This window comes from Eschrichtius robustus, chromosome 11 (assembly GCF_028021215.1).
Source record: "Eschrichtius robustus isolate mEscRob2 chromosome 11, mEscRob2.pri, whole genome shotgun sequence".
In the NCBI taxonomy this organism is placed as follows: domain Eukaryota; kingdom Metazoa; phylum Chordata; class Mammalia; order Artiodactyla; family Eschrichtiidae; genus Eschrichtius; species Eschrichtius robustus.
Window position 1 is genome coordinate 40,226,575 of NC_090834.1, and position 19,937 is coordinate 40,246,511.

The 19,937-nt window shown below is 35.3% G+C and overlaps 1 protein-coding gene across 9 annotated transcripts in view; it reads left to right on the forward strand.

Moving 5' to 3' along the window:
- CCDC82 (coiled-coil domain containing 82) overlaps positions 1–19,442 on the forward strand; it is a 29,593-nt gene extending 10,151 nt beyond the window's left edge. For 8 of the 9 annotated variants that reach the window (XM_068554944.1, XM_068554951.1, XM_068554945.1 and 5 more), the window contains 5 exons: positions 5,645–5,737; positions 7,087–7,211; positions 9,933–10,103; positions 14,676–14,861; positions 18,515–19,442. In XM_068554944.1, coding sequence (XP_068411045.1) covers positions 5,645–5,737; positions 7,087–7,211; positions 9,933–10,103; positions 14,676–14,861; positions 18,515–18,580 — 641 coding nt within the window. In that variant the 3' untranslated portion in view covers positions 18,581–19,442. Of the gene's footprint in view, positions 1–5,644; positions 5,738–7,086; positions 7,212–9,932; positions 10,104–14,675; positions 14,862–15,243; positions 18,228–18,514 lie in introns of those variants that run through there. The other variant, XM_068554952.1, reaches the window with a different exon arrangement.
- The last annotated feature ends 495 nt before the right edge of the window (positions 19,443–19,937 follow it).

Here is a 19,937-nt window from a genome sequence, read left to right on the forward strand (position 1 = left end):
TAATCAGCTTCACTTCTCTTTGTAATCCTAATACACGTTAGACTTGGTGATACATTATAAGAACTTATTAGTTGGATGGATGGATGATTAAGATAAACATTGACTGAAGGCTCCTGGGTCTTATAGTTTAAGAAACAAAAATGTTAGGCGTGACCAGATTTATTAATACATCAGAGGAAAAAAAACCCACGTATTTTTATGTGATAATTTATGATTTGGTTAATGTTTTTAATACTTAACAATGATTATGCCATTAAAGAATATAATAAATGAAGCTAAATACAGGCAGTTTTTGATATGCCAAGGGATTATGTTCTAAAAGTTGCTATAAATCAATTCTTACATTTGAAAATCAACATTTTCTCGTTAAAGCAATAATCTATATGATGAATAGTGAACACCCTTCTGTGGCCTGGGTTAGATTGTAATTAGGCTAGTATTCCCAGATTCATTCTCCCCCCATCCCCAACTTCTATAAGAACAGTGACAACTACTCATATTCAACATGTGATCAGAATTTGGGAGAAATGTTCAGAACTCCAAATTCAGCACTCACTTGAGACTCACAATCAGTGGCATATGCAATTTTACCTTTTTGAATAGAACAGTTCCACTGTAGGAAGACATTTTGTTAATTCCTTGCTATCTGCCATTTGGCTCTGAAAGACAGACACATTTGTAACACCTTAAAATAGAAGTTTGCCTCCTGCTACATGGTTGAAGCAGTTAAAAGACAGAGTCTTTTTCCCTTCTCATCAATCCCTATTATTATTTATTCATATTTATTCTGAGACTGCAACTCCCAGAAAAGATATCAAAGAAAGTAGAGGGATGGACTAGCAATGGTTTGTTGTATTACAGATCTATATAGTTCACATGGTAATAATGTTATACACAGGTAGAGAGATAGGAACACCTTCAGATTTGTAGATACTAAAGATTATATTATTTTTCCAGTACTCTATCATATGTTCAGAGTGACAGAGAATCAAGTAGTACATTATAAAAGTACATCTCAGTCTAATAGTGCCTTGCTAGAAAAATGCTTGCTAGAATACTGGAAATTAGATTGAGTGAACATTAACTTAGTCTCCACCTAGCAATTAAACAGAATCTTTCTATCAACATGCATGGTATGACTAAGAGCAATCTCACAACAATTTATGTTAAATATTAAATCCTCTAGAGAACTTCTCCTCTTGTTTTAGGATAAATAAAAAGTACCAGTGAAATCATATGGCACAAGGGAAAAGTAACCCTGCCCTGAAGACTCAGGGGAAGAAAACGCCCATGAAAAAATGTTTCATTAAAGTAAACAGAAGAAAATTGTACAAAGCATTTGCTTTGCAATCTATGAAAAAGAAATAGAAAGTCATGAGGAGAGAACAATTTGAGGTGAAAGGGAGGTAGTTAAGGATACACTGCCAGAAAATGAAAAATATAAAGTCAGAAAATCTATATTGAAAACAGTAGAGAGCAGAATTAACAGTACAGAAAATCTCATCAGCAATATGTAGGTTAAACCCTAGAATTTTCTAGCATAGAGAGAAAAATAAAACATTTCTAAAGGAGGAGATAATACATAAAGGAATAGAAATGAAGACCCTATTTCACAAATTCCTGGGTGGGAAAATACAGAACAAATGGAAATCTAAAGGAAGAAAATTACATAACCTTAGTGAGATATATAAAAGATTTGAATGTGCTGAGAGGCTTACCATGTTTCTGGATATAAAGACACATGGAGATGTGAATTCAAAGGTATCATACAAGAAAATATTCTTGAGTTGCCAAACACACCTGTTTATGCAGATTAAAGAGGCTCACATCCTAAGTTGATGAAAAATATTTTCAAACAGGCATATGAAGGAAATATTTTTGTAATTACAAGAGTAAAGAAAAAGTCCTCTAACCATTCTTTTTAGAACTATAAAAATTGTTTAATATTAGGTGCCATATTAATGTGTTGCATATGTCAAAAGAGAAAAAATAATAATTTCAATAGATTCTAAAAAGGCATTTGATAACATTCAATGCCCATATCTAGTTTTCCAAAAAGTCTTAAGAATAGTTATATGAGCATATGTCCTTTACATAACAAAGAATATCTTAAACCAAGATCCAACGTCATAATGAAGCACTAGAGATATTCTCTTTAAAATAAAGAACAAGACAAAAATATTTCCTACTTTGTTCTAGTTGTTTTCAACAATGCAACAGATGTGAAAGTAAAATAAGAAATATAACTATTGAAAAGGAAAAGACATTATTGAACATAATATGATTATACACAAGCTATCAGTTTCTGACTTATTTAACCAAAGATACAGAAGTTAAGAGAAAGGATATGAATATATTGAGAGTAGGAGTAGATGCAGCATCTATTTCCATATTTTTCTTAAGTAAGTTCTTTTTTCTCTATATGAGTGGGAGGCACCTGTTGGAGTAGAAAAAGGGGCCCATTTCTTGCTCTGCCCCTGCCCTCTTACACTGGGCTTACATCTCCATTTCAGAAGAAAGTACACCAACAATCCATGTGCTTCTACCTAAGAGAATATTTATAAACAGTCTCATGGTTTTTGAAATAAACTTAGCACTAGCAAGACCACATCCTCCTCAGGGTAGGGGGAGAAAGCAGTCAGTGCCCAGGAATTCCCAAACAGTATCTCTCTCTCCAGCTCTATAATGTTCCAGGAAGCTCATTTTCCTTAGAAAAACATCTCAAAAAATGACAGATGCACAATAAATACGTAAAACTCAGTAGTTTTCTTATATGCTGTCAATAATTATTTAGAAGATATAATGAGGGAAAATTCCATTTACACTAGTGAACAAAATAATCACTAGGCCTAATCTTAAGAAGAAAAGCTTGACTTTACAGGTACAAGAATAAAATTTACTGTGGAATAGAAAAGGAAATGTGAGTAAAAGAAGAGATAAGCATGTTTCTGGGAGGTAATAAATCATACAAGAAGTTATATCTTCTGAAATTAATGTTTTGATTCAGCTTTGCAAACACAATCCTAAAGTTCACTTGAAAGAACAAATACATGAGAATAAATAAAATTTGAAAACAAAAAGTAAAGTGGAAGGACTTGCCTCACCAGATATAAAAAGTAATCATAAAATTGCAATAAGTAAAGCAATGTAGTACTGATGTGAGAATGACAGCCAGACCAGTAGGAAAGGAAGGGCAGATGGTGCTGAAACAAAATCTTAGCATATATATGAAATACATGGATGCACGGAAAATCAGCTGAATGACCAAACTATCCAATGATTGGATGTGGGGAAGGTGATTAGCTACCTTGAAAAAATCAAGTTATGCCTAACCATGAATATTGTTTATTTTCTCCTGTATCCTTTTGAAATTTTTTATAATCATGGAGAAAAGTTACAAACAATATTTCTAGGGTATTCCACAGAAGCCCATCCAAGATAAGGATTAAAGCGATGAGAAAAGCTCTGGGGAGGTCTGAGCTCTATTCCTGGCTCTGCCTCTATCTAGTTGTGTAATAAGTTATTTCATCATCGAGTCATTTTTACTAGTCTTGAAGGATTTGAATTTTATTTTCTCCTATTTCCCATTCACGTCTAAAATTCCATGTTCTGAAGTATGAAAGTATCAAATCTAACTACCATGCAGAACAACATCTATGTAGGGGACTGTAGCATGAAATCTAGAGTCGGACGGCCTGTTCCAGCCTTGGTTCCAACACTTGCTAGCTCTATGATCTTTGGGAAGTTTTTCATCCTCTCTGTATCTGTTTCCTCAATGAGAAATAAACCGAGAGTAATGATAGTAACCTCATAGGTTTGTTGTGAGAAATAAAGCAATGCATGCAAGTGCATAAAATGACGCCTGGCCTATACTTGCTCAGTAATATTTTTTTTCAACTTGAGATGTCAGGAGCATAATTCCACCACCACCCCACCCATCCACTCAAGCACAGTGAAATCAAGGCCCTCTTCCTGACTCTTTTGAAGGAGATTCTGACACACATTGGTAGGAGAGGGATTCTGTGGTTAGGAGAAAAACTCCCCAGATGATTCTGATTCTCTGCCCTTTCCTTCTATTTCTAATCCTAAAGAAACACTATTAGTGTCTTTGAAATAGAGCAGCAGTTCCCAAAACTCTATAGCAGGTGAGTAACATTGGGCATTAGCACATTCAAGACTGATAAATTCAGTGGAATAAAAATTAAAAATTCTATTTCAATTTGTTTGATAGGTGCAATAGGGGTAAATTTGATTTTTTTTCCTCAACACATCAGTTAATATTCCCAGAACAGTTTTCCCTTAATTCAGTTTGGGAAGTGCTAGACAGAGTTTAAATGCATTTTAACACAAAGTAAGTATGTACCAACACTATAATTTTATATCCAGAAGCTGATGAAAGTCTAGTTGAAGTTAAATTCTATTGAAATATTATCTCATTTTACAATTGTATTCATAAATGGCTATGGTCAGTTTTCTGCAATTTTTAATTAATCATAGGCCGTTTAAAGTCTAAGGGCCACAGTGCAAATTATCTGCTATTGTCAAGTAGTTTTATTACTGCCTCATTTTGGCCACTCTAGTACCTCAGTAAGGTGTTTTCTTAAAAATGAATGCATACTAAAAGTTTCCCCTAGAGTCTAAAATAAGATTTATACAGCCCTTTTAGTAACTAAAATATAAATTAAAAGATTTCATGTTAAATTTCATCTTTGTTTTATGTCAACTGAAAGCAAAGTCAAAATCACTCATGGATGTTAATAATAAGTCTTAATTTTGCTTTAATCCCTCGCCAAGCATCTTCCACTTTTCCTGAAATACTTAGGCAGCCCTTAATGTGTCTTCACAAGTGCCCAGATCGGGGGCAGTTGTTCTTTGATGACAACTTGGATCAGGGAGGGGGTCGTGTTTGACAGAGAACAGTTCCACAACCATATAACCGTTGACCCACAGCAACGGGAAATAGTAGGGACCTCCTCTCTCACCATTTGCCTGGTCACCACAACAGGTGATTCCATGGACCAAACTGGGTTAGTGGGAAAGTAGGCTTATACATTTGGTATGAAAAAGAGAAGACATAAATTTTCTAAATTGGTATGGAAAATCCTAGATCTACGGCAGCAGAAAGGGAATAGAGTTTTTATAGCCATTGTCCTTCTGGCTAGGGTAACAATTTCCTGGACAATTTCATATGTAACATGGTTTAGAGATAAGGAATAAGAGAATATAGAAACATATGTGAAGAATATGTTTCATTCACATATTGAGCAGCCTACCTTTAGAAATTTTCTTTCTTGTTCTCTCACTCTAATTGTCAAGTTGATAATTGAACTTCAGTGCCCAGGGGATGATTTTGATTTTTTTTCCACAATGTATCTTAATATTTCCTGAACAGTATTCCCTTAATAAGTTTGGAAAGTGAAGATTATTTGAAATAACAACTTGAAACTTTGGATTAGAAGCCGGTAAATTTGGAAAATGGAGACTATCTCAGTGAACAGACAAGTCACTGAGCCAGCTATAAAATTAGGATAATTAAGCAATTTCTCCTATTTATTAATTTCTTAGCCTTGGAGAAAGGAACCCATTGTATTTAGGGAATTGTTTTGTCTGCTGGATTCTAATATTTATTTTAAATTAATTTCAGATTCTTTTAGTGACCACTATACTCACTTTGAAAGAGTTGTGAAGGCTCTTCTGATCAATGCTCTAGATAAATCTTTTCTGGGAACATTATATGGTAAGTTAATAATATGAATGGAAGAATCAGGGTTTTTTTCCCCAATTTTTAAACAGCCTCATTGTTCTATATGTATATATGTGTGTGTGTGTGTATATATATCCATATATATTAAACAAAGCCACGGAGACCCAATCTTAAGGCCCTCCAGTTGTTCCCTCTAGTATCAACTACACCAAAAGTCCATTCACATGAAAAACTTGTTAGTGTTTATTATTTGTGATATGTGAAAGTACAAAAGAAATAGTTTCCCTGCCCTTTGAGAGTTCACAGTGAACTTGAGGATACAGGACATATACTAATTAAACAGCAGGGTAATTCAACACCCATGTGTTGTCCCAGCCTAAGCGCTAAGCTCCTTGAATTTCACCAAAAGTTATATGCTTTTTTATGCTTTTGTGCCTTGTTGTTTCTCATTAGAGTATAATCCCTTTCTACCTTAGATTTTCTAAGTGAGTATGAAATCATTTCCACTATGAAAGCTATCTGTGACCCATTCAAATAATATTTGTCACTCATTTGTGCTATCATTATCCTGAGTATGGTGGCACTGATGTATATGCACCTTTCATATATATTGAAAATGTATTTTTGCTTTCCTCCCTTTCAAGAGTGTGAGAAGAACCATGCTTTCTATATACACACCCCTTGTATCTAGCACGGAGTCTGGCTCTTAATAAAGACAATAAATATGTTGTGCTGAATGTCTACCAAAGTGCCAGAGTAAGATTTCATTCAGACTTTATTGAACAAATATTTGTTGAGTGCCTACTAAGGGCCAGGCATTATTTGAGGGCTAGGAATATGGCAATGACTATGACATGGAAGATTCTTGCCTCATGTTGCGTAAAGTCTAATGGGAGAGACAGCAATGAGTAAACAAATATATAACATGATATGATTTCACCTAAGGAATTAATTCTTGAAAAAATATAAAATAGGATAAGGAGATCAAGAGTGATAAAGGAAAGGAAACTCTGTGTTAGTTAGATTGGTCAAAGAAGGTCTCCCAAGTGGTATCTTTTGAACAGAAACCTGAATGAAGTGAGGGAGGAAGCAATGCATGGATCTAGCGGAGAGCACAGCAAGTGTAAAGACCCTTAGAAAAGAGTAAGTTTGATGTGTTCAAGGAACAATTAGAGAGCGTGTGTGGCTCCTTCCTTTCCCTAATGCTCTGATGGAAGGATTTTCTTTAACTTCATTAATTTTTTAAAATTTAAAGTGTTTCTAACCAACCAAGCAAGTTATCTTCTTAAAACTATGGGAAGAGATCGTTATGCAATTATTTAAATATTTTATATGGGCAAAGTGATTGTTTTTGTTGTTGTTGTTGTTATTCCCCTGAACAGATGGCACCAGGCAAAAATCATATGCACAAGATATGTTGACATCTCTTCATTATTTGGATAACCGCTTTGTTCAGCCTCGTCTAGAGAATTTAACCTCTAGAAGTCGTTGGAAAGAGCAATATAAGGTATACAGTTTTATTTGTTTTTGAATCTCTGGTCGGGGGCTGGGGTGGGGTTGGAGTGGGAGACCTCCCCACTCAAGTCCTTCAATAACCAGTCACACTGAATAATCTTCTAAATTATTAACATTTTTCTTTGTTAAATAATCAGCTTGTTTCTCATCTCTTCTAAAGGCTATAATTGTTTTTAGTCTTTCACACTTGTTATATCTATCCAATAATTAAGTAGTCCTAAATGGTAACTTTAGAACATCTCTAAGGCTTAGCCCATCTGTTAAAATGAGGAGATTGTCTCACAGGATGTTAATTATTTCAGAAAAGAGAGTTTCATTGTTAAAGAAGGTTGAGAGACAGTAGGGTTAACTTAACTGGAGGACTTTCAAGGAGCATTAATGTGTGAATTTATACTGTAAATCTTCAAGAGGGCAATGTAGAATATAATACTATCCAAATTTGTGTTTTACTGTGAGGCTTCTTTTCATGAAATACCTATTATTACCTTCTAGGATATTGGTTCCCATAACTTAATTAGGGAAACACTGACCTATGTAGTCTTTGACATCCTTTTCCACCTTAAGATTTTGTAATTCTACCAATTTGGGGGAAACATCTTTTTAATTTATAAGATCTATTTGATTCCATGTTATCACCTAGATTTCTATTTTATGATCTCTAATAATAGAGGCTGTACTATATGATTTTTAAGGCTTTTTTTCCTCCCTACTTCTAACATTCTAGCTTCTAATAATTAGCAAGAGGAAAATGGCAAGATAGTAGAAGTTCAAGTTCCTTATAGTCCTTCTAGCACTTAAATCATTAGCTACTCTACCTCATTTATGTCAGGAGATTTGGCTTCATCCAAGGCCTGTTTGGCCTTGAATTACCTGATGATAAATTAGCCACAGATGGATTAGGTTTAAGGACAGTTATGGGATTATAAAAAAAAAAAAAAAGAATTAAAAGACTTCAATTTGGAGGATAGCTTGAGTTTAGGGCCACCATATATATCTTTTTGACTGTGGGTGATTTTTTAACTTTTGTAAATTCCAGTTTCTTCCTCAGATAGAGAAAATATTTACTTACTTTTAAGGTAAAGCACATAGCATAGCTCTTAGGATGTGGTACGTATATTTTTGTCTTTAATAGAACGATAGCATATTGATCATTTAATTTTGCCAAGTAACTGATATGCAAAGTAAGGTATCTTATTTGATCTTTAGAGTAACCCCACAAGGAATGTACTATTATTTCCTCCATTTTAGAGATGAGAAAGTTGTGACTCAAAAAAATTGAGTAACATAAGGTTACACAGCTAGTAATTAGCCAGGCCAATATTTGAACCTAGAAACCTTAGGTCTAGGGTTTCTCAGACTTCAAAGCCCATCCATTCTGCTATATTATGCTTTACCATACTATGGTAGGTTATGTTGAGTTTGGATAACCCAATGTTGAAATAATAACTGTAATATACAAGAAAATATTAGCTTAAAAATTTAGGGACAGAGATGATTCAGTACAATCTTGGTCAGGATAAGCTAGGTTATGCTGCAAAAAATAAATAATGTGACAAACAAAGTAAACCAACAATGAAAATCTCAATAGCTTATTACCCCAACAAAGTTGATTTTTCACTTATATGTCCAGTGTGAGTCAATAGGGGTGCTCTGTTTATTGTAGTTACTCAGAGAACCAGGCTGATAGACCTTTCATCTCAGCATGTGCTTCTGTGAATACCAGAGAAGCAGGAAGGGAAGATCGTTAGTCATCTATTCACTCTGAATGTCAGCCTGTAAGTGACATGTGTCATGAAGTACCATGAAATATGAGAAACAGTAAAAAGTAGACAAAAGACAATGTCTTTGTGAATCATACAATGTAAAAAGGAAACTACATTGGATACTTAATTACTGTCAGGCTGATAGAGAATGCAGTTTAGTGACCCTGCTAATATGCTCATTGTGTGCAGTTCAAATACTGTGGTAAACTGATCCACGCTACTAATTAGAACAGTAGTATCTAGCACAGGCCTAGAGCATAAGCAAAACTACTCAAGCACAAGTAATTTCACAGCTTAATAAAGCTTATTTATGAATACCAAATATTTTCTCAGTTTGTTTACTCATTGCTAACTCACCTATTAGACTGGCCATAGCAATACTGGCGACCTGGAAATCCTAGTTCAAACTTGTTTATTTTCCTAGTACTTTAGTAAGAAACCATAGGAGAATTAAATTATTTCTGGGATATTTTGTGGAAAATATAATGCATACAATGGAGACTGAATGTGATCTTGTTTTTTCTCAATATTTTACTAACCTAAATGAATTTAATCATTTTATTATATTATTCTGAATTTTTTCTGCTCATTCTTTCCTATTTTAACTAATTATTACATCTGGAGATGAGAAGAGGGAAAAGAAGTAAATTAAAACCTGTGAAAAGCACTGCTTAATAGTAACAGAAGTTTGAGCGATATGAAACTAATTTTTTTCCTAATCTGGTTTCTTTTCATTTACTAGCCTAAATTATAAATTCACTTTTAAAATTTAAATATATCTTGTGCTCAGTACTAAAGTAAGAAATACCAGTGTGTTTTGCTCTTACCTCTTGTCCTATCGTTGTGATTCCTAACCTTGATTTTAATTTGGTTGGGCTCTTTTTATGTTTTATTTTATTGTTGTTTTTCTTATCCTTTAAACCTTCATTACATTTTGAAATTATTTTCAGGAGCGAGTAGAAAATTATTCTAACGTAAGTATCCATTTGAGGAATCCTGAGAACTGTTCCTGCCAGGCTTGTGGATTGCATCGCCACTGCAGATATTCGGTGCATTTATCAGGAAAGTTATATAACACCAGGACTATGGAAATAGATGATTTCATGTCACATGATAAACAGGTATTTTTTCCCTTCATTTTAGTTCTCAACATTTAGAAATTTTCACTAAATAAGCCTGCACAAGTAACCCTAAGTTATTTTCACAAATGGAGAAAGCACTAGGAGAAGGGAAAAGAATACAAGGAAAGAGTGTGCAATTTTTGAATGTGAAAAATATGTGTTATACAGCAGATTCACTCCAAATTCAATCAGATACTGAAATCAGTGCATACTGTCTAAGTGTACATCACCCAAACTGTGGGGGAGAGGGGAGAGGGTATAGGATGAGGATGAAAAAGGAGGTAACTGGGGCAGGGGAAGCAGAAGTCCTTTTTGAGTCCAAAGGAGAATTTGACCCCAATGGAAATTTTAGGGTAGATAATCTACCAAATTGACAATCCACAGACAAAGAGGCCTATTCACCTCAATATGAGATTTGAAGGAAAATTGTGCTTCAGCCTAGACTACATCAGAAGTGTTTCAGAGCCTAGAGCAATCACCATATATTTAAGGTGCTGTTAATTTTGAATAAATAGACAAAACAGCAGAAAATGTTTGAAATATTTGAAGAAATGTATTTGATAAACAAGAACAGAGCAATGCAATGTGAAGAAAGAAAAAGTGCAAATGCTTACTACTTCTATTTTTAAATCTTTGTAAAACTGTTGCACTTATAAATGCAAAAATATTAATATTGAGATCTTCCTCTGGAATTCCCTCCATGGATTCCGCATCCACTGATACAGAGGACCGACTGTGTATTTATTGAAAAAAATCCCTGTCTATGTGGACCTGTGCAGTTCAAACCCTAGTTGTTCAAGGGTTAACTGTACTATGTTTATACCTGCGGTTGGTTAAATCTGCAGAGAGGATTCCGCAGATATGGAGGCCCGACTGTGGGACTTGAGCATCTGCAGATTTTGGTATCAGGGAGGGTTCTGGAACCAATCCCCTGTGGCTACTGAGGAGTGATTGTAGTTTTAGTTACAGCAGTCTTGGGTAGGGTACTGAGATGAGAGGCGTTGGACCACCAGGTTATGGTAAAGTCTGAGAGCATGGATGAGAAGGAAATCACCTAGAGGAAAAAGATGTGAAATCTGAAAGGCAGTTAGGAGGACTGAAAACAGTCAGTTTTTCAGTTTTGCCCAGAGTCTGTCCAGACTCCTCAAGATGCTTAAGAACCAGTGGGAAGAGGCAGTAATTTTGAGGCAAGTGGCAAGGTGTAATGCGTCCACGCAAAGAACAGGCCAAGAGGAAAGAGAATCCCTTGACTCAGTCTATTGCACTAAATGTTCCTAGAGACCTAGGAACAAAAACCAAACTTCTTCCCATCCTTCCTCTTTCCTTGAGGATCTTTTTTCTTTTTTCTCCATGTTTTAATTTCCTTAAGAAGCTGGCTGCTCCTCTGCATTTGAGGGCCTAGAGAAATACCTCGAAAAGCTACCTACAGTGAGCTGGATATTACAGATGCGCGAAATGCATGTTTCATTATATTTCCTTGCTTTAATTTGTTAAACAGTGTTAATTTACACTTCCACATGCTGTATCTAATAAATTACAAATCAGATTATTTCTGTTGCCTTGCATTCACCATCCTGCTTTAGGAAAATTTGCTGACAGTTTTTACCTTTGTTTCCAATTATATCTTTGGATATGTAGGGTACCTTAGTTCACACTGGTAACTGAGATAGTTACCTTCAGATTTATCAGTTCATAGAACTCTGCTAACCCTGCACAGTGGATTAGTAATCATTTATATGTCACTTTGCTTATCTGCTTTAAGATAATCACCACAGAACTTATCATTTCTCTCTCTCTCTGGCAAGTTTTTTAATACTGTCTATCTCGTTAGGCTAATGTCCTTATTTTTTTATTTTTTTTTGGCTGTGCCGCACAGCTTGTGGGATCTTAGTTCCCTGACCAGGGATTGAACTTGGGCCCTCAGCAGTGAAAGTGCCGAGTCCTAACCACTGGACCACCAGGGAGTTCCCTAGAATAGTGTCCTTAATGTTTAGAAATGCAATTAGTTAACAAAAAGTACTCTCTGAATACATTTCTGGACATTTAAGGACACTATTCTAACAGCATAGATTCATTTTACTTGTTTTTAGTACTTCATATAAATAGCATGCTACAATGTAAGCTGTGTTGTACTGTATACATTAATTCATAAGGTATAGTGGGCTATAACAATACACTGAAACAGGGGTGGGGTGAAAGGAGAGATCCACTTGCAGTGCATGCAACTACTATATACATTTACTGTTTACATTTACTGTTTTCTATGAAGCCTTACTAACAGTGGTTTAGGCTCTTCCATATAAAATGTGATCACATTTGGGAAAAAAATAGTATGAGAATATTCTAAAGGTAATTTGGGGTTTATTGACCTCCATAAGTGTAAGGTAGACACCAAGAGGGTAGGAATTAGAAATGGAAAGGAGTAAATTATAATGTTTAATATTCTCAGTGGATATTTTTATTTCATACAGAAAAAAATTAGAGATTTTTAAACACCTCTCCTTCCCTTTTGTCCCAACTTAAAAATTCTATATAGATAAATTCCTCTTGTTTTGTGGAAATATCGAATACAATGCGATAGAAGTAAAAAAATTACATTATTCTTCCAGAACAACCATAGGAGACTTCTCCCACATATATTCTAATGGCAGAAATGGAGAGACTAGCCCTAGTGTCCACTGCAACTGTTGTGGTATCTTTTTACTCAAAGTGGGAGGTACTGGCAAGTGAACTGTAATTTATACGACTAGTTTGATGATAATGTTACAATAGGAATGATACTTAGAGTGAGCAAGCAATGAACAATAATACCTGATTGTGTCTGATGATCTGAAAAACAGATTTTCCCAGAACATGAACAGAAATCTGAACATGATTTTCTTCAACTTTTGGGGATTTTAAGAAAGGTTGTAAGGTATCCCAGATACCATCTTCACAAGATGATGTATCAAACCTGACTATTGCTGATCATATTTAAGTTTCATTCATCTTTATCAGTATACTCTTATTCATCTTTATCACTATACTCTTGTATTGTGTATTGAACTCATCACCTGTGTGATCCCTACAGTGTGACTTCAGGAAAACGGTACAGTTATTATTTGCCAGATAGAGGACAAGTTACATAGATCAATATTGTAACTATGCCATTTGTACTGAATTCATGAAAGCATAACCTATTATGCATGTAGACACAGAGACAAATACGTAAGTTAGGAAGAAGTTTGTCTGTTTCCTCAGGTTACTCCATGAGGTTAAGATTGGTCATGTTATAAAGTTTGGAGCCCTTTCTGATGTGTTTTCTACAATGAGTGAAATAATGTAGGTACAATTATATTTAATTTGGTCAGTGCAGGGATACTGTTTTCCTATTTTAGCTATAGGTGTGTATAACGAAGTATACATTCAAAACATTCTGGGGCTTCCCTGGTGGCGCAGTGGTTGAGGGTCTGCCTGCCAATGCAGGGGACACAGGTTCGGTCACTGGTCTGGGAGGATCCCACATGCCGCGGAGCGGCTGGGCCTGTGGGCCACAGCTACTGAGCCTGCGTGTCTGGAGCCTGTGCCCCACAACAGGAGAGGCCACGACAGTGAGAGGCCCGCGCACCGCGATGAAGAGTGGCCCCCGCTTGCCGCAACTAGAGAAAGCCCTCGCACAGAAACGAGGACCCAACGCAGCCATAAATAAATAAATAAATAAATAAATAAATAAATAAACCCAAAGTTTTAAAAAAAAACAAACATTCTGAAAGAGAATGGGTGGTTGACTTCACAAGAATAGTATTCTTAATCATAGAATCCCAGAAGTCCATATAAACATAGAAATCAAAATTTTTGTAGTTTTCTAACAATAAAATACTAATGTGTTATATCAGACTCATTAATTCAGGAAACAAATAGGACAAAACACAAAGTTATTTTTTACTTCGCAGAATATTTTAGAAAAGAAGTATTTAGTTAAAAACTACCAATTTTTAATGTTGGTATGAGAGTTTCAGTTTACATGTTGTTTATAAGCTAGAAAATTATCATAATCCAGGCATTTTTACCTCAGTAACTGTATATACAATAGCTTGCATGCTTTTCTTGCTTTTGGGTGTGGCTGTCCTTTTCCTTATAAGCCATTTTTCTCCTCCTTCCCAACCTTGGCTGACTCTGTGTTTTAAAGACTTAGTTCATGCATCACCTAGTTGAGGATTCTTCTCCTTTCTGGATTGGGCTAATTGTCCCTTCTCTGTACCTTGATTGCATCCCGGGCATAGCATTTGGCACATTGTCTTGTAATCATTTGTTTTTCTCCCAGGGCTGTAAATTCCCCTGATACAGGTGGTACATATTTCACTTCTGTATCTCCAGTGCTTAGCTCAACACTTGAAACATAGCAGTTGCTCAGTTTTTATTAACTGGGTTGTTTAAATAAAGAAGGTAAAGGAATCATTGTATAAAATAAAATAAAAAAATTAAGCATTTCTTGGATTCTACTTTTAAAGAAAATCTGAAAACCAGAAAGGCTGTACATTCATTACTATATCTTCACTTCATATAGCAGATGATGTTTATTTCTTCCTTTAGGTGTTTACTGTTGGCAGAATTTGTGCTAATCGTACCAGAATTTACCATAATCTGAAACATTTTAAATTCAAGCTGTACGAGGAATGTTGCTCCATTGCAAAGACAGAAGAGGTTGAAGATGAACAGGTTAAAGAAGCAGTGGAGAGAATTTTCAATCAGTCAAAAGAAAGTGGCTGGATTAAGGAGGTAAGGTGAATATAGAAGAACCATTTCATTCAGTAGGTTCTGGAGCCTAATTTTGATCAGCAAAAGGATACAAATTATGAGAATAGAAGACAGTAAAATTTAAAAGAGAACCTTTCTTTCTCTCCCTGTCTTTGTATTTTCTCTTCTTCCACCCATTCCTTTCATGCTTATCATTGTCCTACCCTGAATAGGTGCCCTGATGTTCTAAGCATTCACTCAGCTCATCAGATAAATTTTAATCAGCAATGATACTGTCCTTTAATGAAGGACCTCTGTCCTTTCAGTTTTACGTATGTGGTTTTCCTTACATATATATTAAGTCCCCTTATTTTCTTTGACAAAGTATAGGACTCACCTCTGCTTGTCTGCTTCCTATCTTTAGAACAGTTCTTGTGACCTGAGAGAGAAGAAGCACCTGGTGCCAATCTGAGGAAAGGATCTCGGCTGCCAGTTCTAATACCACCCACATCCTCTTCTTGAGGACATGGGACTGAGCAGTGAGCACTGTAACTGAAGATCAAGGGGAATGCAGAGGTTTCAGGCCACGGCACTGATTTTGATTCCCCCATATCCTGTTGATCACTAAAGTTGATACCAGGGATAAAGTGGGGGTTTTGAAGAGTGCACTGGATTCCCGAAGATCTGCTGGCAGCTCATAAGCTCTGGTCTGCTCACAGAGCTTTTAGAATTGTTACGGTGCATGGAAAGAATGCTAAAATGATTGCAATCTTCTAAAACAAGTCTAGTTACATGACTGTATAAGAGAGAACAGATAAGAGATTTTCAGGCAACTCAGATCAACAGTATATTTAATCTTAAAAAAAAAAAAAAAAGGCTGACTTGAGATCCATTGCCTGCGTTATTTACGTCATAGGGAAATTTGTAAAAGAGAAAAATAAAAAGAGAGCTTAGAGAATAAACTTACGAGCAAAGGGAAAGAAAATGAGAACAACAAAACAGGAACTTCTTAGGACATTACAAGTTCCACAGAGGTCTCCTGGGCTGGTGAATGACATCAAGATTGGTTTCCCTTTTGACAATTATCCGCCCACCACAAACCACCACCCAGTGATCTCCTTGCCTGCCCCCCACATCTTGACCCTTAAGTTGTCTTGTTCTCATTTTTCTCTCTTCAGCTTTTTATCTTTTACTTTGCTTCCACTTCTCTCACTCCCAATTCTTTCCTCCTTATCCTTCTCTGTGCTTTTTCATTTGCCTTGGGGAAGAGCCATCACTTACCCAGTAAGTCCCAACTTCATTTTCCTTAATGGCATTAAATTCTTAAGTGCTTTTATTGATGCATTTAAGTGTTGCCAAACTTCTACTGGAGTTGAAAGACCTATTGGAACACTACATTTTTTAAAAAAATTATGTACTAGGTGTAGCAAAATCACTGTGCATTACATATATTATATAATAATTTTGTATATAGGGAAGAACATTAAACTTCTTGCAGAAAAAAGTAAAAGCATTTCCAAATCACATACCTTAGAGAAAGCTTAACAAGGTCTATGACAACAGAAGGGACCTGGAATAAAAAAATATTCTTAAGAAAAGAAAGCCAAGTATCACATTATGCTTAAAGAATAACACTTAGCATTGGGCACTGAAGGTATTTCAAGATGGTGCATGTTTAGGACAATGTGCACATTTTTTTTCACATAAAATACCAAAGAACTTAATTTTCTTTTTGAGATCCCTCCTACTTTAAAAAAAATTGTCTGTAGACTTTCTCAAAAGATTTCCTAGAAACCAAAGAAGTTTATTAGCCAATATAAACCCATATGCAGCTTTTTGTGCTGTGATTAAACTTCAGGATTTATCAAGTACCCTGACATTTCTCAACATCACTCTGCCTCCCCCTCAGTGTGTGTGTGTATGTGTCTTTGAGTAATAGCACTACATGTGTTCTTGTGATGCATGACTTCTTCTTGGCCACAGTTCTTCTAACCCTTTAGAATGCCTGGGCTCAGTGCTATTATGCTTGAGTGGCCACATCCATGGCTGTTTCTGCTCTTAGCTCTCAATTATTATGTGAACCCCTTCTTTTACCTTACACAAACTATCTGTTCCTGTCTTTCCTCCCCCAGCTTGTGTTTCACACCTTGCTTTTTTCCTTACCTGACTCTTCTTCCTCTGAGCATTTTTCTTCCATTATCTCGGGATATCTCAGCATTTCTTCCCAAGACCTGCGAACTAGACTAACTTCATTCTTCTTATTCTTCCTCCTAACAGTTGAACTAGGAGATCTGTTTTTAACTAATGATATTAAAAGGGTAGGAGCAATTCAAGTGTAAGAAAAGAACAAATGATAAGAAAATTATAATGCAAAATTATAATAAAATGAAAATATATAATAAACATAATAGTAATATGTGTCTCGTTCTAAATTAGAGCTGAAGAACATAGTATCATATGCACTGGCAAATTCTATCAAATGTTTTTTCTTTAAGAAGAGAGTGCCTATGATGATGGGGTTTCCAGGGAAGTTGAAGACAGGATTGTTGGGTTGGGGTGGTGAATACATAACACCAGGAAGTGAAGAAAGTATGTCCATAGAAGTATCAAGTTTCAGTTCCTATCACCACAAGCGTCAGAGTTATCAGGATCCTCACTCACTTTACTGGGAGTAAAACCAGAGCTCATAAGTAGAGTTAAGAAACCATTAGGTCAGTTCATCTCCTCAGCTGAAGGAAGCACTCTGAACTCTGTCAACCTTGAAATCTCCAAATCATCCCAATTCCTCTCTTCTCTTGTCCTGCCCTGGTCTTTACTCTCCACCTTCATTGCTGTCACTCAAATGCAGGCCCTCGTTACCTAAATTATTACAGTAGACTCGTAACTAGTTGCCAAACCATTCTAGACTAGATGTTTCACCTTTTTTTTCCCCAAAAAATACACCTCAGATAGTGTCAATTTCCTGCCCTAACACCTTTGGCAGCTTTCCATCGCCTGTTACATTATTGCTAAACTCTGTAACCTAGCATTTCATACTACCTCTTTGGTTCAGTCTTATCTCTCTCAATTCCCCTACAAAACCTCAGATTGTAGTCAAATCCCGTGCTTTCTTGTCTTGTCACTGTTGTATGGACTTCTGTCTCCTAGAGAAAACTCTCCACCAAATCGTTGCCTACCAAATCTTTTTCCCCAGGACAGCTTAAATGCCGCTGTTTCCTGGTCATCTCAGCTAACCATAACCTCTCTTCTGAACCCGCATAACAGTGTCTATACTTCTTTATGGCACTTGTTACTTGTTGTCATTGGTGAACTCTGTTCTCCTTAGGGGCAGGGAAAGCAATTTTTTTAATACCTAGACAGTCATTAGCAGAGTATTTGATATGTGTTACGTGTTCAGCAAATTTTTGTCGAATAAGTTATTGAAGTTGTTATATTTCTACTATAAATATGATAATAGAAAACTTATAATTTATAAGAAAGTTATGAAATTAATAATAATGTTCATTTTGATCTCTTTCCAATGCTTTATATGAATTAGAAATGCTTATTTGAAATTGAGTCCCTGTTCATAATAAGATTTTTGTTCACAATTACCATGAGATTAACTTGTTCCTATTTGTGTCTGTAGATTGAAAAGGCCTAGTTTATCTTCACTGCTTTGAGTAAAATAACTAGCTTTTTTATTGTATACACAGAAATACGGTCAACTTCAAGAATATCTCAATTTTGCGGATTACTTTCAAGATGAGAAGTTTGACTGAATTGTAACACATTTCCTTCAGAGAAGATTTTATAAATTCCTGTAAATGTGAAGATCATGAGTCTTGTTTCTCTATATCATGTGACATTTATATATTTTATGTATAGGTTCATGGCAAAATATCTTGTGTAAAACATACGTTCATCTTAATTTCCATGAAATGGCGCTCTACAGTCTAATAAAACTTTTATCCACTGTACGTAGAAAACATAAGCTTAATCATTTTTAAGTGTATTTTAAAGTTATATAACCATGCCTTTATAACATGTGACTATCAAGTGAACAAGCTGTTCATGTACTGTCAGTTTAATAGAAAAACACTGTATTTAAAAATGTATTTAGACTAACATCTATGCGTATTTATTGCTGAATTCCTGCCCAGATCTGTTTATTACCCTTTTGCAGTATTAAATGATCTTCACTAATATATTTTTTACTACTATCATTATCTAAATCAGTGGGCCATGAAAGAAACCTCAGTGTCTCATTCAATTCAGTTTCCGTGCCTCAGAATCAGACTGTAGTTTACCCATTTCAAGTAGAGGAGTGCTTTTTCTCCTCTTCCAGAGTTTCCCTTACGAGTAGATTTCAGGCCTCCAGAGTCTTCCAACCCTCACATTCAGGAATAATTTCATGATATGTATTTTCATGCTTCATAATGTTCTTTCTTTTTCCTATCCAATATTGTCTACAGGTTAATGATTTAAGATGTATTTTATTTATTTTTATCCATTACTTTTCCCACATAAGTATTTATGTTAAGATCAGAAGATCTGAGAGAGGCAAATTCAGCCAAAAATAGTTTAAAAGCATATTTTGGCATCTGCATTGCTTTGCACATCTAAATTTTCCCTTAATATAATAAAGTAAAATGGTTTCAGAGTGAACAAATGGACCCTGTCTATTCTGTATCTTTAATTCTTAAAAGTGGTATTCTCATAGGATCCAGTTCCCTGTGGAATTTTATTTATTTACTTATTTTTTACATCTTTATTGGAGTATAATTGCTTTACAATGGTGTGTTAGTTTCTGCTGTATAACAAAGTGAATCAGCTATACATATACATATATCCCCATATCTCCTCCCTCTTGCGTCCCCTGTGGAATTTTAGATACTTGTTTCTTACCTCAAGTGTTGGTTGAACCTAGCTTCATCTGTTATGTGGTTCATGGAATGGACTTCATTACAAACTGCATACATTAAAAATTGCATTTTATTAAGTCCTTACGTAGAGATTAATATTTTCTGCAATTAATTTTCCAAAATTATCCCTATTATGATTGTAAACAAAACAGGGAGAAAGAGTTTACAAAGTTGTGAGAATACTGATGCTGATGTTTCATGTGAGGAGTGCATA